Raw genomic sequence first — 22,789 nt, forward strand, 5'->3', positions numbered from 1 at the left:
AAAGGGCTGCCTTCAGATGTCTTCTAAAGGTTGTCTAGTTACTTATCTCCTTGGCTCGGGGGGGGGGGGTCGCATAACTCCATACCTTCCAACATTTCTCCGATGGAAATAGGGATGTCCTAAGGAAAAGCAGAACATTCCGGGGTGAAATCAGAAACTGGGACAGCTTCTGTAAATCTGGGACTGTCCCTGGAAAATAGGGGCACTTGGAGGGTCTGATTTTGTGCTCAGCTCCTGATTATAATAATAATTTATTATTTATACCCCATCCATCTGGGTGGGTTTCCCCAGCCACTCTGGGCGGCTTCCAACAAAGTATTAAAATACAGTAGTCTGTTAAACATTAAAAACTTCCCTAAAGAGGGCTGCCTTCAGGTATCTTCTAAAAGTTTGGTAGTTGTTGTTCTCTTTGACATCTGGTGGGAGAGCGTTCCACAGGGCGGGTGCCACCACCGAGAAGGCCCTCTGCCTGGTTCCCTGTAACTTGGCTTCTCGCAGCGAGGGAACCGCCAGAAGGCCCTCGGAGCTGGACCTCAGTGTCCGGGCAGAGCGATGGGAGTGGAGACGCTCCTTCAGGTCTACTGGGCCGAGGGCATTTAGGGCTTGAAAGGTCAGCACCAACACTTTGAATTGTACTCGGAAACATACTGGGAGCCAATGTAGGTCTTTCAAGACCGGTGTTATGTGGTCCCGGCAGCCGCCCCCAGTCACCAGTCTAGCTGCCGCATTCTGGATTAGTTGTAGTTTCCAGGTCACCTTCAAAGGTAGCCCCACGTAGAGCGCATTGCAGTAGTCCAAGAGAGAGATAACTAGAGCATGCACCACTCTGGCGAGACAGTCTGCAGGCAGGGAGGGTCTCATCCTGCGTACCAGATGGAGCTGGTAAACAGCTGCCCTGGACACAGAATTGACTGGATTCAGAAGGTTCTTACATTCCTAGCATCTGCCACATAGCTTGCCCACAAGTGCCTATTAGCTCGCAAAGACGAGGCATGCAGAGATTTTTCCAGTTACAGGTTAACTTCGAAAGAGCTGTTCAAATGAGAAAAGGCGCAACCTGTATTAAAAAAAGCCCCTTCCTTGTATGAAATGTACTTCCTCATGTACTTCTCAGGCCAAGCCCAGTTCCCAGACTGAACATTAAAGGACACCTTCCCCCTCCCTCCCACCTACAAAATATTTTTCAATGTTGCTTAAGTTTGGGCACCGGAATTTCTCATGAGCACATAGGAACTGAGTCACTGGTTTGCGGGGGAAACCCCAGGCCGCTGACCAATCAGCACCCGATCCATGCAATTGACCGCACATAAAAAGGGAGACTCCTGGACCCAACAGGCTACCTCAGCTCCCAAAAGCCACCGGCAGAAGGGATAGATCGGAGGCTATGAAGATGGAGAGCTCTTTCTGGAGAGTCCTGCTCTTGGTTGGGGCAGCTGCCGCAACCACCGTCTTGCCTCCTGCGAAGGAACCGTTGAGCTACGAGGACGCCGCGGCGCTCGCTGTCGACCTGTACAACCAAAAAGCAGACGAAGACTTCACCTATCGGCTTCTGAAAGCCGCCCCTCAGCCAAACTGGGTAAGTCCACCTGCGATTTCTGCAATCTGGTGTCCCGGAGGACATGTTTCAGGCTGCAGCTGTGCTTTCCAGGACCAAAACATCTGGGGGCACCAGGTTGGGGAAGGCTGGCATGTGCCGTCAATGTGCACGGCACGTTCTGGGGTTTTATAAACCAGAAGGCAGGTTTGAGATGCTAAGGGTGTGGACACGCTATATCTTTAAAGCATATCAGCTTCCCACCAAAACATTCCGGGAACTGTGGTTTGTTAAGGGTGCTGGGCGTTGCCACTCTGAGAGCGGTAAACTACAGTTTCCAGGATTCTATGTGGGGAGGTTATGTGTTTTGACTGCACGGTGTATATTTAGCCTAAGGCGAGCTGTGCACCTGTTTCCATCCTCCCTCTGGGAAGGAAGGAAAGAAGGAAGGAAGGAAGGAAGGAAGGAAGGAAGGAGAGGGAGGGAGAGAGGGAGGGAGGAAGGAGAGGGAGGGAGGGAGGGAGGGAGGGAGGGAGGGAAAGAAAGAAAGAAAGAAAGAAAGAAAGAAAGAAAGAAAGAGGGGGGAGAAAAGGAAGGAAGGAGAGGAAGGGAGAGAAAGAGAGAGGGGAGAGAAAGATAGATAGGAAGGAATGAAGGGGGAGAGAGGAGAGAAAGATAGAAGGAAGGAAGGAAGGAAGGAAGGAAGGAAGGAAGGAAGGAAGGAAGGAAGGAGAGGAAGGGAGAGAAAGAGAGAGGGGAGAGAAAGATAGATAGGAAGGAATGAAGGGGGAGAGAGGAGAGAAAGATAGAAGGAAGGAAGGAAGGAAGGAAGGAAGGAAGGAAGGAAGGAAGGAGGGAGAAGGAGGAAGAAGAGGAAGGGAGAAAAAGGGAGAGAGGAGAGAAAGATAGGAAGGAAGGAAGGAAGGAAGGAAGGAAGGAAGGAAGGAAGGAAGCCACTCAATGTATCAGACTCCCCCTATTCTGGTACTCCTGGAGAAATTTAAAAGGGAGTTCCTAGGCTGGAGGCATCCCTCACAGAAACCCGAAAGAAAAGAATGCACTTTCCAGGTGAAAAGATAGGCCTTTATTGAAAGACAAATGCCTAGGGACAGTCTCAAAAATAAGGAGAAGGCTGCAAAGAACAAACATGCGAAGCAATGTTTTTTATACACTTCCAGATTACAGCGCAACCTTGGTTTTTGAGCATCTCAGAAGCCGAATAATTCGGAACCCAAACGCCAAAAACCTGGAAAAAAACCTGCTTCTGTTTTCGAACCTGCCTCAAAAGTCTAACGGCTTCCAAGGCTCATTTTTCATTTCCCCCACATTGACTTTGCAGCCAGACCATTGATCCTCGGTTTTCGAACGTTTCAGAAGTCGAAGGGTCTTCTGGAACGGATTATGTTCGAAATCTAAGGTTCCACTGCATACATTTCTATTCACCAATTGAAGGATCACTGCAATCTTAGCGGTTGTGACCCAATGTCAATCAGAATCACTTAGGTCTTCAGATCAGCCCTCATCATAATATCATGTGATTACTGTTATAAGAAAAAACTGCTCCTTTTCCCTTATAGGATACCCAAGAGGCTGTATAGAGTCCTTATCTAGGTTCTCCATCGGTCGGAGAAAATAACAGAGGCCAACCAGAGAATATTGAGAAGCAAAGCAGCTAGTAAGCCTGATCTGTATTGATCTGTTGCAACAGGGTCCTCACTCACCACATGCAGGAGGGAGGAGGAACCCAAAACATTGGTGTGCAAGCTCTTATATAGACTTTTGAAATTGCCACCCTGTAGATCAAGACCACCCCCAGAAACATCATACATACATCACAGAAGGGGCAGTCTACAGCAGAATCCTGTCTGGCAGGAAACCTGTTAATGGGTTTACCTGGACAGCCTGGCCATTTTTGTGTGATGATAAATATTTAATTCCTGAGTCCAGGTCACAGGCTCACCCTAAAGGGACCCCTGACCATTAGGTCCAGTCGTGGACGACTCTGGGGTTGCGGCTCTCATCTCGCTTTATTGGCCGAGGGAGCCGGCGTACAGCTTCCGGCTCATGTGGCCAGCAGGACTAAGCCGCTTCTGGCGAACCAGAGCAGCGCATGGAAACGCCGTTTACCTTCCCGCTGGAGTGGTACCTATTTATCTACTTGTACTTTGACGTGCTTTCGAACTGCTAGGTTGGCAGGAGCAGGGACCGAGCAACGGGAGCTCACCCCGTCGCGGGGATTCGAACCGCGGGGATTCTGATCGGCAAGTCCTAGGCTCTGTGGTTTAACCCACAGCGCCACCCGCATCCCGTGGTAGCTCAAGACCACCCCTCAAAACATCATACATACATCACAGAAGGGGTGGTCTACAGCAGAATCCTGTCTGGCAGGAAACCTGTTGATGGGTTCACCTGGGCAGCCTGGCCATTCTTTTGTGATGATAAATACTTAATTCCTGAGCCAGGTCACAGGCTCCCCCTATTCATACCCAAATGTGCCCTTAAGGCAGGATTTGTGAGCACAGAGACAATGGGGAGGCTTTCCCCATTTCCATCCAAACTGCAGAGGAATATTTGAGGTCACTGAAAGAGTCAAAATGGCTTTAGGACTGTTTTCCTGTACAGTGGAAACTCGGGTTGCGAACGCGATCCGTGCGGGAAGCATGTTCGCAACCTGCAGCGTTCACAACCCGCAGCACCGTGTCTGTGCACGCACAGGTCGTGATTCGGTGCTTCTGCGCATGGGCAAGTGCCAAAACCCAGAAGCAACCAGTTCCGGTACTTCTAGGTTCGGCGCAGTGCGCAACCCGAAATTGCGCAACCTGAAGCGTCTGTAACCCGAGGTACGACTGTACTGTTTTCAGACATGTGGTTTATACATTTATGTATGTGTTTGCCTGGTACATTTATGAACATTTATTTTACATCATAGACCTTATAATTCTCATAACACACCTGCCTGAAATGCTTGCGCGATTGATGCAAATAAGGACAGCAGGTTCGGCGATATCAATCGCGCTCCCCACTAGTCGCAGGCGTGGTTTTTGGACTATCAGCTCTGATTTGGTTGCTCTTGTTTGCCTCAGGATGCGAGTTCCGAAAGCGCCCAAGAGCTGAATTTCACAATCCAAGAAACCGAGTGCCTGGCAGAGGAGGAACGCCCCGTGGAGGAATGCAGCTTCAGAGACGGAGGGGTAAGGCCGGGCGAAGTGGGGGGCGAGGAATCTGTTTCAGCCCACGGCTTGCATCTGCGCACGGGCTGCTTTCTCGAGGTCACGTCCAGCAGGCTGTTCTCACAGCGGCTATTATGGGATGCCCATAAGCAGAACCTGAACATCACAGCACCCTACCCTTCTGAAATTCCCAGCAACTGGTATTTTGAGGCATAATCCCACAGGGTTTTCTCAAGCATCAAGACAGAGATGCAGAGGCGTGGACTGATCAGAAATCATATCAAAATGGCTTAAACCCAGTCAACACAATGCTTTCATCGCAGACACAAATGGCTTGCTCCTTATTTTTTTTATAATTCCTCATAGCAATCCCACCTGATCACTACAGCTCTGAACCTCCCAACATTCAGCTGCATTTGATGGCCTCCCTCTGTAAAGACTGAAATGAAAAAGGACATTAAGAAACTTTTCCTTGTCTATATACTGTACTTTCCCGGGCAACCAGCCGGGAGCTGCTGACAGCATCCTGACACCAGCGTAGTCATCATTAGTCTTGTGCCAATGTGTGGACATACCCAGACTTGCACTGCACACATGTGCCACACTCACAGATGCCACAACAAATGTACACATTCAGCCCATGGACTTACCATGCTTGCCGTCATGTCAGTACGAAGTCACGTCTGAAGGGAGGGCCTTCTCAGTAGTGGCGCCCGCCCTGTGGAACACCCTCCTTTCAGATGTGAAGGAAATAAGTAGCTATCTTGTCTTTAAAAGACATCTGAAGGCAGCCCTGTTTAGGGAAGTTTTTAATATTTAATGCTGTATTGTTTTTAACACTCAATTGGAAGCCGCCCAGAGTGGCTGGGGAAACTCAGCCAGATGGGCGGGGTATAAATAATAAATTATTATTATTATTAAATTATTATTACACACTCCTATACTTCCTGCTCTCTCTCTCTCGCTCTCTCTCTCTCTCTCTCTCTCTCACACACACACACACACACACACACACACACACAGCACACTGGTAGGCCCCTGGGCGCCCCTGGGCCCCACGTTGGTGAACCCTGTGCCAGGGTTCTAACCAGGGGCTAATTGCATGCAAAGCTCAACCCCCAAAGAGGGAGGCTCCTCCTGGCACCAACCTTGGTTTTACCTCCCATTTCCTCCCTTTGCAGGTGGTCAAGGAATGCTCTGGCTTTTACTTCCTGGCTGAGAATCCACCTGTGGCCATTGTCACCTGTGAAGCCGTAGAGGACGAGGTAAGACAGTATTTCGGGGCACCCTCTGAGGTGGAAGGGGTTGACGTCGTAACGTCCTTTTAACCAATTTGTCATGTGTGAAAGGAGTTCCCCATGGATCTCACCCAATTCCGAAACGGTCAGACACGGGATTCGAACATACAACCCTGAGATTAAGAGTCTCGTGCTCTATCAGCTGAGCTACTCCAGATCAGCTTCAGTGTTGCTGAGTTCATCAGATAGACTGAAAGGGAACAAAGGCTTGATTACCTAATTCCCCGCAAGGTGAGGGGAAATGGACATAGCTAAGCCTGGCAGGACAGCTTACTCTATGGTCTTAACCCTTTCATGTGTTAATTAGACTTAAGCAAGCTGGTTATATGAGGTTAGTTATCCCACAGCATTTCAACCAGGAGGACTGAGACCTGGCAGCAAAACAACAGCCAAGAGAGGGAAGAGAGAGAGAGAGAGAGAGAGAGAGAGAGAGAGGTAGAACCAGGCAAGTTGGTGCCCATTTTGGTGATCCACAGTCCACCCGCTGAGGGACGAGATCCTAACAGGAAGCTCTTTTTCTTCTCTCCTCTGCAGCCTGAGCCCAAACGGGTGAAGCGGTCCTGGCTGAAGAAGAAGTTTAAGAAGATCAAGAAGGGTGTCAAGAAGGGTTTCCGCAAAATCCTCAAGGGCAAGGGAATCATGGTGGGAGGGACAGTCCGCTATTGAGATGGAGAAATCCCGAGGAACGTGTAAAAAGCTCCTCTCTGTCGCTTTCGCACACACTTTCTCCCATTCCGACCTGTTCACCCTTCCTCAGATTTTCCTTTTGCCCACCACCCTGTTGCCTTGGTAACGCTTGCCAGCGATCACCAACCCAGTGCCCACCTGAACTTCCATCAGTCATGCCGGAGGAGACACGCAGCAGCGATGGCTGGTCCATTCGGGAAAATGAGCCACTGCCCATCCAACCCGATTCTGTCCTCTGATACCCTCCACCTTTCCGCCTTCCTAGTTCCACCCAGTCCAGGGCGTCTCCCTGCCTGCCAGCCTCTTCCTCAGTGTTGCCTTTGCAGAACTCACCGGAAGGATGGAGTTGTGATAGGAATTTGGAGGTCTTAGATATATGGTAATGTTCATAACCGCACATACATAGATCAGCACAGGAAGACCAACCTGGAACCATTTTGATTCCCAAGCTGTCCCAAACTGACCAAATGTTTTCTCTGCAAGCTCAAAGTGGAAAAGCCTCCCCATTGTCTTTTCCTTCACAAATCCCGTCTTAAGGGTATGTCTGTGTTGGAATAGGGTGTGAGCCTGTGACCTGGCCCAGGAACTAAGTATTTATCACGACAAAAGATCGGCCAGGCTCCTCGGGCAATCCAATCAAGTAACCTGCCAGACAGGAGATAAACAACAACCGGAGAAAAACAATATTCAAAATTCTGTTTTAGACCGCCTTTTCTGTGATGTAGGTGTGATGTATCTGAGGGGTGGTCTTAGGTTACACCCCTTCTGTGATGTATGTATGATGTTTCTGGGGGTGGTCTTGATCTACAGGGTGGCAATTTCAAAAGTCTTTATAAGGCCTTGCACACCATTTTTCTGGGTTCCTCCTCCTCTCCTGCGTGTGAGGGGAGCACCCTGTTGCAACAGATCAATAAAGATCAAGCTTACTAGCTGCTTTGCTTCTCAATATTCTCTGGTTGGCCTCTGTTATTCTCTCCTACCAATAGGGAACCCACGTATGGACTCAATATGGGCTCTTGGATACCCCATAAGGGGAAAGGGCAATTTTTGTTTACAACAGAGTCAAAACTAGAATGGGCTGCTCAATCCATCCTTCGCTCTACCTCCACCAGTCGTTTAGGAACACAGAAAGCTGCCCTGCTTCGAATTGCACCCAATGGTCCATCTGGTTCAGTGTTGCCTACACGGACTGGCAGCAGCGCTCCAGAATATCAGGCAGGGAGTTCCACTGGGGAGTCGAACCTTGGACCTTCAGCTGGGCCCCCTCCATTGAGCTACAGCCCTTTCTCTCGACCATTTAACTGGGTTCCTCTCCTGTTGTCCACCTCACTTTCCACCCTACCAGGGTCAGTGCGCCCCAGTCCAGTCAGGCTGGCAGAGGCTGATGGGAGTTTTGATAGCTCAAAACAGGTGGTTGGTGTAGACTGATCGAGCCTCTTCCTTCCTCTTCTCAAAAAAGCCACTTTATTTTGCATGCAAAAAATAAAATAAAAACGCTTTGAGTAATACTTGCAATGTACGAAAAACTATGGTGAAAATGGAGTATTTTTTTAAAACAATTCTAAATGATGATGTTGATGCTTAATGTCTGAATTTAAATTTGCAATGTAAAACTCAATAAAAAAAAATTTGACATAAAAAAACCTCTTATTTTGGTTTCCCGCTCGGATTTTTGTCTTCTCTCCATTTACCACAACAATCTTTATTTCTTGAGGGGATATTTTTCATGGCCTTGTGGGGAAACTGCTCTTTTCCCCCTTCTTATTCCTGTCACTTCCTGCCAGCTTGAGCGCAACTGGACATTGCTTGGCACACCTGTACAAATTAAATTCAAAGAGGCTGCTGCAGATGAAGTCTTGGTGATGCTTTCAATCCTGATGTGCAGTTCCTCCAGAGCGGCTGAGAAAAAACTGTCATGTCCCTAAAACCTGGAGCAACCGACAGGGTGCCCTCCAGATGTTGTTGGACTACAAGTCCCATAATTCCTAGCCATGGGACATCATCGTCTAGAAGGCACTGTGCTGGGCTGCCTCTGTTTGGCTCAGGAGGGGTCGCAGTGGGTGTGTGGATGTTATCATTATTTGGAAGCAATAAGATGAATAAAAATTGATTCTTCTTGGTTGGACTAGATAAGCCTATGATTCTATGATTCCATGACTACAACTCCCACAATCCCCAGCCAGCCCCAGCTAGCCAGATAGGTAAAAGGTAAAGGTAAAGGGACCCCTGACCGCTAGGTCCAGTTGTGGACGACTCTGGGGTTGCGGCGCTCATCTTGTTCTATAGGCCGAGGGAGCCGGTGTTTGTCCGCAGACAGCTTCCGGGTCATGTGGCCAGCAGGACTAAGCTGCTTCTGGTGAACCAGAGCAGCACACGGAAACGCCGTTTACCTTCCCGCTGGAGTGGTACCTATTTATCTACTTGCACTTTGATGTGCTTTTGAACTGCTAGGTGGGCAGGAGCTGGGACTGAACAACGGGAGCTCACCCTGTTGTGGTGATTCGAACTGCCGACCTTCTGATCGGCAAGTCCTAGATTCTGTAGTCAAAACCTTGGTTTTTGAACAGAACGCGTTCCGGAAGTCCATTCAACTTCCAAAACGTTCAGAAACCAAGGTGCAGCTTCTGATCAGCTGCAGGAGCGTCCTGCAGCCAATCGGAAGCCACACCGGACATTTGGCTTCTGAGGGAAAGTTCACAAACCGGGACACCGGCTTCCAGGTTTGCGGCATTCGAGGTCCAAGTTGTTTGTGAACTAAGCTGTTCGAAAACTAAGGTACGACTGTACAGAGACTATACGTGTACAGGGCTCTGAGAATGTGGGAGAGAAAACATGATCTATTTCATAAAATCAACACATTGTAGAGTTGGAAGGTATCCCGAGGGTGATTTTGTAATTCAAACCCCTATAATGCAGGAATCACAGCCAAAAAATTCCTGGCTTCCAACATCTGCTTAAAAACCTCCACAGAATGAGATCCCTCCACCTTGTTTGTTTAGCGAATTTATAAACCGGCCACTATTTGGAACTATCATGGTGGTGCACAGAAAACGGTTTTTCTAAAACAACAAAATACAAAGTTTAAACAATAAATCGTCCCCTTTCTCAGTCTTGTGAGCATAGGGCAAAGAGCGACGGGGACAGAAACTGGAGCTTTTAAGCCAGGGATTTAGAAATGTTTCCTAAGTGTTAGATCAGGTCCATCAAAGAAACTGGTCGCTCAGGAAGGTTCCTCAACCCTCATGCTGATTCAGTCAACTGGAAGCCCAGTTTGCACAACTCTTTACCAAAAGAAAAGAGAAACCCAGGCCACAAACCAAACCCCAAACAGCCACCTCTCCTGGTGCCAGCCCTGTGTGCCAACCCACTCTGAAGCCAGCGGTAAAAGCCACACCTGACGGTTTAAACGATCGCTTGAAATTTCCTCCTCCCTGATGGCTCCTGGACATTATCACTTCAACAGTATACTTGCAGATTTTAAAAAAGAAATACAAATTTGGGTGGGAAAAGGAACTGTTTACAAGTCACGGTTTTTTTCCACTTGAAAAGTTGCCATACTTCAAGAGTGGCCAAAATTTGTTGTTGCTTAGTCATTTAGTCGTGTCCGACTCTTCATGACCCCCTGGACCAGAACACGCCAGGCCCTCCAGTCTTCCACTGCCTCCTGCAGTTTGGTCAAACTCATGCTGGTAGCGTTGAAAACACTGTTCAACCACTTCAAGAAGGACACTGACAAACTGGAACGTGTCCAGAGGAGGGCAACCAAAATGGTCAAAGGCCTGGAAACGATGCCTTATGAGGAACGGCTAAGGGAGCTGGGCATGTTTAGCCTGGAGAAGAGGAGGTTAAGGGGTGATATGATAGCCATGTTCAAATATATAAAAGGATGTCATATAGAGGAGGGAGAAAGGTTGTTTTCTGCTGCTCCAGAGAAGCGGACACGGAGCAATGGATCCAAACTACAAGAAAGAAGATTCCACCTAAACATTAGGAAGAACTTCCTGACAGTAAGAGCTGTTCGAGAGTGGAATTTGCTGCCAAGGAGTGTGGTGGAGTCTCCTTCTTTGGAGGTCTTTAAGCAGAGGCTTGACAACCATATGTCAGGAGTGCTCTGATGGTGTTTCCTGCTTGGCAGGGGGTTGGACTCGATGGCCCTTGTGGTCTATTCCAACTCTATGATTCTATGATTCTATCTCGTACTCTGTCGTCCCCATCTCCTTGTGCCCTCCATCTTTCCCAACATCAGGGTCTTTTCCAGGGAGTCTTCTCTTCTCATGAGGTGGCCAAAGTCTTGGAGCCTCAGCTTCAGGATCTGTCCTTCCAGTGAGCACTCAGGGCTGATTTCCTTCAGAATGGATGCGTTTGATCTTCTTGCAGTCCATGGGACTCTCAAGAGTCTCCTCCAGCACCAGAATTCAAAAGCATCCATTCTTCGGTGATCAGCCTTCTTTATGGTCCAGCTCTCACTTCCATACTTTACTACTGGAGAAAGATAATAAAAAGATATATACAGTTTTACAGTATGCAGAGAATAACATGAGTTGAGAAATCAGAGAGAGGAGCTGAGGGAGGTCTTGTGGGGAGGGTTTTTAGCGGAGGGGGGAGGGGAAAAAGGGGGAAAATAATGAAGATTATTTCTTTTGATAATTGTCATGTTGAAATTGTTAATAAAAAACTTTTTTTAAAAAAATGCTGCCCCACTTGCCCACCCCAGTTCAGCCCCAGTCTGAGATCAAATGGTGCTCTGTGTGAGGGAAGCTTGCAGCGTTTGGGTCTTCTATGTTTAGAGAAAAGGCGACCCGTTGGTGGTTATAATATGATTTGCGGCATCAAGAAAGCAGGTAGAGAAAAGCCATTCTCCTTCTCATAATGCTAGAATCCATGGAATCCAATGAATGTGTGAAGATTCAGGGCAGAGAAAAGAAAGGGCTTATTCATCCGGTGCATAGTTAAACTACGGAACTCTCTGCCACTTGAGGCAGGAATGGCCAGCAACTTGGATGGCTTTAGAAGAGGACTAGGCAAATTCATGGAGAAGGAGGAGAGGCAAATTGATGGCTGCTTGCCTAGATGGCTGGGCTGGGCCTCCACAATCAGAGGTAGAAATGTTTCTGAATATCACAGACATCTGGTTGGCCACTATGAGAAAAGCATGCTGGGTAGGACGCAGGTGGTGCTGTGGTCTAAACCACTGAGCCTCTTGGGCTTGCTGATTGGAAGGTCGGCAGTTCGAATCCCAGCGACAGGGTGAGCTCCCGTTGCTCTGTCCCAGCTCCTGCCAACCTAGCCGTTCGGAAGCACGTCAAAGTGCAAGTAGATAAATAGGTACCACTCCAGCAGGACGGTAAATGGCGTTTCCATGTGCTGCTCTGGTTCGCCAGAAGCGGCTTAGTCATGCTGGCCACAGGACCTGGAAGCTGTACGCTGGCTCCCTCGGCCAGTAAAGCGAGATGAGCGCCGGAACCCCAAAGTTGTTCATGACTGGGCCTAATGGTCAGGGGTGCCTTTACCTTTAGGGTGAGCCAGTGACCTGGACTCAGGAATTAAGTATTTTAAGTTCGAAAGCACACTGGTGCAAGTAGATAAATAGGTACCACTGCGGCGGGAAGGTAAACGCCGTTTCCATGCGCTCTGGCTTCCATTAGTGTCCCGTTGCACCAGAAGTGGTTTAGTCCTGCTGGCCACATGACCCGGAAAGCTGTTTGTGGACAAACGCCCGCTCCCTCGGGCTGAAAAGTGAGATGAGCGCCTTTGACTGGACGTCCAGGGGTCCTTTACCTTTACCTTTTTTTTTACTAGGCGGTCCTTGGCCTGATCCAGTAGCCTGTCATTACGTTCTTGAAAACTGAGTGCTTATGTATTCAGTTACGGCTGCAAGAATACGGATAGCCAGAAGTTGGAAATGTGAAACAACACCTACAATAATAGATTGTCAATCATTCATGCTAGAGTACTTTCAATTAGCAAAGCTGACCGGAAAAGTCAGAGGAGCCCCAAATCAAAAAATATTCAGAGAATGGAGACTATTCAAAGACTATATAAAATTATATTGTAATAATAACGTTATCCCAGCAGAACTGAATGATACTTGTATATAATAATAATAATAATAAGAAGAAGAAGAAGAAGAAGAAGAAGAAGAGTTTGGATTTGATATCCCGCCTTTCACTCCCTTTCAGGAGTCTCAAAGCGGCTAACATTCTCCTTTCCCTTCCTCCCCCACAACAAACACTCTGTGAGGTGAGTGGGGCTGAGAGACTTCAGAGAAGTGTGACTGGCCCAAGGTCACTCAGCAGCTGCATGTGGAGGAGCGGAGGCGCGAACCCGGTTCACCAGATTACAAGACTACCACTCTTAACCACTACACCACACTGGCTCTCTGTGTTTCCATAAACAAATGGAATAAATATACTAGACGAATATAGAGGAAAAGTTATAAAACAAACTGTGCGATAAAATTAAGACAATAGAAAAAGTACAACAAAGTTTCTTTCAGAAGACTTTATTAGAAAAGACAGGATGTTATAACCAATATTCATTTCTTATTGTTAGCTCTTTTTTGCTTTTTATTTTTATTTTCTTGATCTTTTTTCTATTATATTTTTGCGATTAATTTTGATGTAACTATCTGTAATATGGAAGTGAGAGCTGGACCATCAAGAAGGCTGATCGCCGAAGAATGGATGCTTTTGAATTCTGGTGCTGGAGGAGACTCTTGAGAGTCCCATGGACTGCAAGAAGATCAAACTGACCCATTCTGAAGGAAATCAGCCCTGAGTGCTCACTGGAAGGACAGATAATGAAGCTGAGACTTCAAGACTTTGGCCACCTCATGAAAAGAGAAGACTCCCTGGAAAAGACCCTGATGTTGGGAAAGATGGAGGGCACAAGGAGAAGGGGACGACAGAGGACGAGATGGTGGGACAGTGTTCTCGAAGCTACCAAACTTCGGGAGGCAGTGGAAGACAGGAGTGCCTGGTGTGCTCTGGTCCAGGGGGTCACGAAGAGTCGGACATGACTAAACGACTAAACAACAGCAACAATCTGTAATATATATGTAAGATGATCTTTTAAATCAATAAAGGTGAATTAAAAAATAAATAAATGAAAACGGAGCGCTGGGAATGCAGCAAGGACTCAGAAGACTGGAGTACGAACACAGCCTTTGAGAATCAGGACTATCAACAGGCTCCCCCCCATTCCTGTCTATGGCATGTACAGCTTGTGGCAAGATGTGGCAACAGGATTCGATCTCCTATCCGAGAGAAGGCAGAGACTCCCCTGTGGCCTCAACCTTTCCCAAGACAGAGTCCTCCTTCCTGGATTTCCCCATCCTTTCAGTGATATTTTGCAAGGAGGGTTTTCAGAAGCCGCTCTCCCGACGCACCTTTCAGTTGGACCCACATAAACTGGCACTTCCTGGGGGGCGGGCGAGAGAAGCCACACTTGCACCCTCAGCCGAAGGACGTTAGCCCACAGGGGAGGGGGGTTAGAGGGCCATGGGGTGCCCTGGGCTATAAAAAAGCGAGCTCTGCCTCTGAATTCCAAGGAAGGTACCAAACCGAGGATACCTTGAAGAGCAGAGCACAGATGGAGAAGAAGATGGAGAGATGCAAGCTGTTTCTGCTGCTCATCGCGGTGGTCGCGGCAGCCCCCACAACCCGCACCCCCGTCAGCTACGAGGAGGTGGTGGCGGCGGCCGTGGACACCTACAACCAGGAGCAAAACCCGGAATTTGCCTTCCGACTGCTGGAAGCCGAGCCGCAGCCTGACTGGGTACGTAGTTCCTTGGCTTGTCTCCATCATCTAGTCTATCAGGCAGCAACTATTCCTTCTACAGTGGTACCTCGGGTTACAGACGCTTCAGGTGACAGACTCCGCTAACCCAGAAATAGTGCTTCAGGTTAAGAACTTTGCTTCAGGATGAGAACAGAAATCGTGCTCCGGTGGCGCGGCGGCAGCAGGAGGCCCCATTAGCTAAAGCGGTGCTTCAGGTTAAGAACAGTTTCGGGTTAAGTACGGACCTCCGGGTTAAGTACTTAATTCGTTCCGGAGATCCGTTCTTAACCTGAAACTGTTCTTAACCTGAAGCACCGCTTTAGCTAATGGGGCCTCCTGCTGCCGCCGCGCCACCGGAGCACGATTTCTGTTCTCATCCTGAAGCAAAGTTCTTAACGCGAGGTACTATTTCTGGGTTCGCGGAGTCTGTAACCTGAAGCATCTGTAACCCGAGGTACCACTGTATAGGTAAAGGCAAAGGGACCCCTGGCCATTAGGTCCAGTCGTGACCGACTCTGGGGTTGCGGCGCTCATCTTGCTTTATTGGCCGAGGGAGCCGGCGTACAGCTTCCGGGTCATGTGGCCAGCATGACTAAGCCGCTTCTGGCGAACCAGAACAGCACATGGAAACGCCGTTTACCTTCCTGCTGGAGCAGTACCTATTGATCTACTTGCACTTTGTTTGCTTCAGGATGCGAACGGGGTCCGGAACGGATCCCGATCGCATCCAGAGGTACCACTGCACTTTTACATCTTATTCAATTTTTTTTACTTCCATCAGTCCTGTCTGAAAATTTTCCAGCCTAATCTCTCAGCATTCATTTCTTATTTTCCCTATTCCATTTCAAACTAATAACCAATATCTCTGTCTTTTTCTGTTTTGTAACACTTCGTATATTTCTCCTTACAAAACTCATTGTAGTCCTACTCGCGTAATCTATCAATTACAGTTGCTCTTCAAATAATTCATATACTTCTTCCGATCTTCTGTAAATCTCTGGTCCCGCAGGTTTCGAATCCTTCCTGTCATTTTGTCCAGTTCTGCGTAGTCCATTTATTTTGTCTGCCGTTCTTCTTTCGTCGGAATTTCTTCTTGCTTCCATTTCTGGGCTAACAATATCCTTGCTGCTGTCGTTGCATATAAGAACAGTTTGACATCTTGTCTATTAATGTATTGGCCTATAATATCAAGTAAAAATGCTTCTGGTTTTTTTAAGAATGTGTATTTCAACATCTTTTTAATCTCATTATATATCATTTCCAGGAAGTTCTTCACTCTAGGAGCACGGCAGATACACTTATTTCCTCTTTTCCTTGCACTTTTCCATCTCCCGGTTGATAATTGGTAGCAAAGATCTTGCACCCGAGTTTGCTTCTTTCCTCCTCCCTCCCAGTCCATTCCTCCTTTTGTGTCGTGTCTTTTTCAATATTGTAAAAACTGAAGACCGGGACTGTCTTTTCCAGTATCTGTCAACTGCTCTGGGAGCCTGGCTGAAGAGGGACATTAAAAAACTCTTTAAATGTATTTTTTTTCTATCCGTTTTGCTCAATATCTCCACAGGATGCTTCTGGTGAAACTACCCAGCCTATAAAATTCTCTATCAAGGAGACAGTTTGCTCCACATCAGAGAAGAAAAATGTCTCCCAGTGTGAATACAAAGAGGATGGGGTAAGTCTGGGTGCCCCCCGCCACAAGATATTGCCAACTTTTCACTGCCTTTAACGGCAGCTGGGTCTGCAAATAAATTAGCAAGGTGGCAGAGTTCCTCCACATAAGCTTTCTTTTCCCAAGCCCTGCGCCCCCCATTTAAGCCTGGGAATCCAGGTGACATTATTAGTCAGTGTGGCATAATATTAATAATAAAAATAATTTATACCCCGCCCATCTGGCTGGGTCTCCCCAGCCACTCTGGGCAGCTTCCAACCAAATATTAAAATACAGTAATGCATTAAACATTAAAAGCTTCCCTAAACATAGTCTTCTTCTTTGGCGATCCCTCGTAGCCGAGTAAGATTGTCTTCCATAAACACGGTTTTAACAATGAGTCTGTAAGTGACTGTGGAGGCCAATTCTGGATCCACACGTCTTTCCACAGTGGGGATGTTGGTTTCCGGGCAGGGGTTGATCACGGTGTGGATTTGCCAAGCGTGCCTTTCTCTTAGCATGTTTCTCCCTTGCGTCCTGAGTTCGAGTGTCTTCAAAGCTAATTATTATTGTTATTAATAGCATTAGTATTTATTATTTATTATTTATACTACGCCCATCTGGCTGGGTTTCCCCAGCCACTCTGGGCGGCTTCCAGCAAAATATTAAAAGACAGTAATTCATCAAATATGAAAAGCTTCCCTAAACAGGCCTGCCTTCAGATGTCTTCTAAAAGTCAGATAGTTGTTTATTTCCTTGACATCTGACAGGAGGGCATTCCACAGGGTGGGCACCACCACCGAGAAGGCCCTCTGTCTGGTTCCCTGTAACCTCACTTCTCGCAGGGAGGGAACCGCCAGAAGGCCCTCGGCGCTGGACCTCAGTGTCCGGGCAGAATGATGGGGGTGGAGACGCTCCTTCAGGTATACTGGACCGAGGCCATTTGGGGCTTTCAAGGTCAGCACCAACACTTTGAATTGTGCCCAGACACGTACTGGGAGCCAATGTAGGTCTTTCAGGACCGGTGTTATATGGTCTCGGCGGCTGCTCCCAGTCACCAGTCTGGCTGCTGCATTCTGGATTAGTTGTAGTTTCCGGGTCACCTTCAAAGGTTGCCCCACATAGAACGCATTCCCATGACACCTTTGGTAAAGGATGTTCTCCAACTGGAGCGCTCGCAGGCCAGTGTTTCCCAATTGTTGGTGTTTATACTACATTTTTTAAGATTTGCCTTGAGACAGTCTTTAAACCTCTTTTGTTGACCACCAGCATTACGCTTTCCATTTTTAAGTTCGCAATAGAGTAGTTGCTTTGGAAGACAAATCTCAATAGTGTGGCATAGTGCTTAGAGCATGAGACTAGGATCTGGGAGACCCGCCTTCAAATCTCCATCTCTGTCATGAAGCTTACTTGGTGATCTTGGGCCAGTCACTCACACTCAGCCTAACCTACCTCACAGGGTCGTTGTGTGGGAATTAAAGGAGAGGGAAAACCACCTGTGCAACTTTGAGCTCTTGGGTTAAAAAGATGGGATATAAACAAACAAAATGATTTAATTTCTGCCCATGTGTAAAACTTTTTTTGGGTGGCAGGGAGCTACGGCGAGACTCCTTACGGGGTCCTCGCCATGGGATCACATTCACCCGGTGCTTTACCAGCTGCACTGGCTCCCAGTGGAGTACAGGATCAGGTTCAAGGTGCTGGTTTTAACCTTTAAAGCCCTATACGGCCTAGGACCCTCGTACCTACGGGACCGCCTCTCCTGGTATGCCCCACGGAGGACCTTACGGTCTTCAAACAAAAACATCTTGGGGATCCCGGGCCACAGGGAGGTTAGGTTGGCCTCAACCAGAGACAGGGCCTTTTCAGCCATGGCCCCGATCTGGTGGAACGCTCTGTCCCAAGAGACTAGGGCCCTGCGGGACTTGACATCTTTCCACAGGGCCTGCAAGATGGAGCTGTTCCACCAGGCCTTTGGTCAGGGCACAGTCTGACCCACTCCTATGGCAATTTTCACAGAACTCTAGCCCAATGGTTGCCATTAATTTGATTCTGAACTGATTTTAGAATGAATTGATTTTAGAATGTATTTCAATTAATTGATTGTGATTTTATGTAAACTGTGTTACTTTTACTGTTAGCCGCTCTGAGCCTGGTTTCGGCTGGGGAGGGCGGGGTATAAAGAAAATACTATTATTATTATTATTATTATTATTATTATTATTATTATTATTATCCAGTCCCGCCCCCTGTAATGCAGGAATTTTTCACCCCGTGTGGGACTTGAACCCGCAACCTTGAGATCATGAGTCTCATACGCCAACCGACCGAGCTGTTCTGTAGTTTTTAAAGTATTGCTGCAATGTTTTATTCTATTGTTTTCTCTTTTCGCAAACCTCTTTGAGGTTTCTCCCTCCTTTGTTTAGCACTCAAGCGGTGTGTACATTTTATGAAATAAATAAACCGAATCAATCAAGGAATGCCTAGAGTGGATGTGGCCCATATCACTTCTTCTGTGGGCCTTTGACGTAGGACTTTTCTATAGCGCTGATGACTTACTCCTTTCCTCTTTCCTCAAACAGCTGGACAAAGACTGCTCTGGCTTCTATTCGACCCAGCAAAGTCCGGCTTTAATTATCGTGCAATGTGAGGACGTGGATCAAGAGGTAAATTTTGCGCTGGCGAAATTTGGGAAGGGGTGGGGGTGGGGGTACAATGTGCGGAGACCCCGTCTGAAGCCCTGGAGAGCAGCTGCCAGTCAGAGCCAATAACTGCTAATGTCCTGACTCAGTAGGCAGCTTCCGATCTGCACAGCGTTCCCGGTGTTTTTCATCCCCAGATTCTGGGATGAAAAATGCTTTTGAGCATGTGCAGAGTGTGATAGGAAGTAGATGGTCGGGTTTTCTATTTTTTGTAAATACAATTTGTAAATGGAATTGTTTTTATATGTAATAATAATAATAATAATAATAATAATAATAATAATAATATTTTAAAAGGATAGGTTGCTTTAATCATATATGGGTTTGCCAGCCCAGGCTCCTTTGGGAGAAAGCATGGGATAATGATTATGCTCTCCTGTACAAAGTAGGAAAATAGCAATAATCCCCCACATTTCCACTTCTCTCTCTCTCTCTCTCTCTCTCTCTCTCTCTCTCTCTCTCTCTCTCTCTCGGGCTCGATGTTATTGTACTCACACGACTGTGACTAAATTTAAGAAGTGCTTTAAGATGAATGCTAGCAGCTTTTAAAACTTGGTTTTAAAATGATGGGCTCAGGCGAATTTTCTTCCCTTGCCCGCATGGCTGCATCAAACCATGTTAAAAAGGTAAAGGTACCCCTGCCCGTACGGGCCAGTCGTGTCCGACTCTAGGGTTGCGCGCTCATCTTGCTCTAGAGGCCGTGAGCCGGTGCCGTCCGAAGACACTTCCGGGTCACGTGGCCAGCGTGACATCGCTGCTCTGGCGAGCCAGAGCCGCACACGGAAACGCCGTTTACCTTCCCGCTAGTAAGCGGTCCCTATTTATCTACTTGCACCCAGGGGTGCTTTCGAACTGCTAGGTTGGCAGGCGCTGGGACCGAACAACAGGAGCGCACCCCGCCGCGGGGATTCGAACTGCCGACCTTTCGATCGGCAAGCCCTAGGCGCTGAGGCTTTTACCCACAGCGCCACCCGCATCCCTCTCATATATGTACAAAGTAGGAAAATAGCAATAATCACCCACATTTCTCTCTCTCTCTCTTTCTATGTTTCTCGGGCTCAATGTTACTGTACTCACATGACTGTGACTAAATTTAAGAAGTGCTTTAAGACGAATGCTAGCGGCTTTTAAAACTTGGTTTTAAAAGGATGGGCTCAGGTGAATTTTCTTCCCATGCACAAAAATGTGTCCCGTTCTGAAATGTGAAAAGCAAATTGCAATTCTGCATGTAGCTTGCAGTAGAGGAGCAATGACCGGATAATGCAGACAGGGGAAACTTTGGGGCGGCTGAACTATAACTCCCATCAACCCTGGCCACTGACCCTACATGCTGAGGCTGGTGGGAGTTGGTTCCGCAACAACTGGAAGGCCAAAGGTTCACCGCCCCTGGGGTAGTACTCAGAGTTTGAAAGCACCCTAAGAGCTCAGTACTGTGGTACCTTGGTACTCAAACGCCTTGGTTCCCAAACACCAAAAACCTGAAAGTAAGTGTTCTGGTTTTCGAACGTTTTTCGGAAGCCAAACGTCCGACACGGCTGTCGGCTATTGTTTCCAGGGTGCCTGCAGCAGTCGGAAGCTGCACCTTGGTTTTCGAAATTTTTGGAAGTCTTGTTGTTGTTGTTGTTGTTGTTGTTTAGTCGTTTAGTTGTGTCCGACTCTTCGTGACCCCCTGGACTGGAGCACGCCAGGCACTCCTGTCTTCCACTGCCTCCCGCAGTTTGGTCAAACTCATGTTCATAGCTTCGAGAACACTGTCCAACCATCTCATCCTCTGTCGTCCCCTTCTCCTTGTGCCCTCCATCTTCCCCAACATCAGGGTCTTTTCCAGGGAGTCTTCTCTTCTCATGAGGTGGCCAAAGTATTGGAGCCTCAGCTTCAGGACCCGCCCTTCCAGTGAGCACTCAGGGCTGATTTCCTGAAGAATGGATAGGTTGGATCTTCTTGCAGTCCATGGGACTCTCAAGAGTCTCCTCCAGCACCACAATTCAAAAGCATCCATTCTTTGGCGATCAGCCTTCTTTATGGTCCAGCTCCCACTTCCATACATCACTACTGGGAAAACAATAGCTTTCACTATACGGACCTTTGTCAGCAAGGTGATGTCTCTGCTTTTTAAGATGCTGTCTAGGTTTGTCATCACTTTTCTCCCAAGAAGCAGGCGTCTTTTAATTTCGTGACTGCTGTCACCATCTGCGGTGATCATGGAACCCAAGAAAGTAAAATCTCTCACTGCCTCCATTTCTTCCCCTTCTATTTGCCAGGAGTTGATGTGTGGCCATGATCTTACTATCGTTAAACAGTAAAATTCATGTGAAATTGCTGTTTTAGGGTTGGTTTTTAAAAGTCTGGAACGGATTAATCTGTCTTGCATTACTTTCTATGGGAAAGTGTGCCTTGGTTTTGGAACGCTTTGGTTTTGGAACGGATTAAGTTTGAGGACCAAGGTGCCACTGTATCGGCTTTGTGTAGTAATAAATGAGTATTGCAAATGCACACTCACTGTTTGTACTCACTGTTTTCTCTCTTATCTCTTAGCTGAGTCGTATAACAAGGGGACGCTGGAGAAGGTTCTGGAGGGGAGCCAAAAGATTTGTGAAGAGACACGGCGTGAGGATTGCCTTAGGAGCGCTTCGGTTTGGATAGAGAACTCCATAAGAAAAGGAAGTTTAAATGATCCCTGTCCCAAGGTGCTCTCTGCACCAGCCTCACGTTAAAGGGATCTAGAAGTTCCGCTTTGCTTTTTACACTGTTTCTCTTTCACGTCTTCCAGCCCATATAACTTCCACAAGGCTGCAGTGTATAATGATAAAATGCCCTGCAAAAATCAAAAATAAAAACCTTCTTTGCTCCAAAACCAAGTGTTTGTTAACTGTACTGTACTGACTTTGATGCGAGGCAGGTCCAAATGACACATGAGCAAACCAGATGTTGGCCTGAGCATATTTGCTTGTTTTTTTAACAATAGTGGAGGTAAAGTAAAGGTAAAGGGACCCCTGACCATTAGGTCCAGTCGTGGCCGACTCTGGGGTTGCGGCGCTCATCTCGCTTTATTGGCCGAGGGAGCCGGCGTACAGCTTCCGGGTCATGTGGCCAGCAGGACTAAGCCGCTTCTGGCGAACCAGAGCAGCACACAGAAACGCCATTTACCTTCCCGCCGGAGCAGTACCTATTTATCTACTTGCACTTTGACGTGCTTTCGAACTGCTAGGTTGGCAGGAGCTGGGACCGAGCAACGGGAGCTCACGCCGTCGCAGGGATTCGAACCGCCGACCTTCTGATCGGCAAGTCCTAGGCTCTGTGGCTTAACGCACAGCGCCACCCGCGTCCCTTAATTGTGGAGGTACAATGTGCTAAAGGGCAGACAGAGTGCGCTGCTCTTGGCCTCTGACATGACAGCAACCTGGTGCAAATACAGTACAGAGAGGTACAGTCATGATAAAACCTGAAGACCCTTTCGGCTCTCTCTCTCTGGAGAGAACTGTGCGGAGAATTGAATTTAAGATTGGAAAAATGAGAACCTGAGAGAGCTGAAATTGACAGTTCCTTCCATCCGCACAGCTCACAGCAGAGTTAGCACAATGGCAATTGCTCCAAGCACATTTAAACATGGTTAGATTTTACATCTACCCTCGTCCACCTTTAAAGAAACGTTCCCCATGAAAAGACTTAGGTTAGAATAAATCACAGACACTTAGTTTAGATCTTTACTCACAGAGTTTCTGAAAATTACAATAAACAAGACTCCATCTGCTGCCAGTAAAATAAAGGAGAATATTTTTCAACTGACCTAAAAAGAAAGAACTTGGTTATCTTACAAAAGAATCACACAGTCTTTCCATTAGCAAAGATACAGGCTGTAGAAATCTCCTTTCAGAGAGATTATTCATTTGCTGAGCTGGGAGCCAAGTTGCATGGCTCCTTCTTTGAGGAAAGCTGCAGAGAGAGAGAGAAAGCGGGAGGGTGGGGAAGCAAAG

General features: G+C 47.5%; 1 protein-coding gene across 1 annotated transcript; it reads left to right on the forward strand.

Annotated features, from left to right (window-relative positions):
- The first annotated feature begins 1,313 nt into the window (after nt 1-1,313).
- Nucleotides 1,314-21,669, forward strand: LOC114607696 (uncharacterized). Its single transcript, XM_077916273.1, has 8 exons — nt 1,314-1,576; nt 4,618-4,725; nt 5,886-5,969; nt 6,537-6,667; nt 14,084-14,465; nt 16,030-16,137; nt 18,696-18,779; nt 21,351-21,669. Exons 1-8 carry the CDS (start codon nt 1,385-1,387, stop codon nt 21,456-21,458), a joined length of 1,197 nt encoding a protein of 398 aa, XP_077772399.1. The 5' UTR covers nt 1,314-1,384; the 3' UTR covers nt 21,459-21,669.
- The last annotated feature ends 1,120 nt before the right edge of the window (nt 21,670-22,789 follow it).

This window comes from Podarcis muralis, chromosome 12, assembly GCF_964188315.1.
Source record: "Podarcis muralis chromosome 12, rPodMur119.hap1.1, whole genome shotgun sequence".
Classification (NCBI taxonomy): domain Eukaryota; kingdom Metazoa; phylum Chordata; class Lepidosauria; order Squamata; family Lacertidae; genus Podarcis; species Podarcis muralis.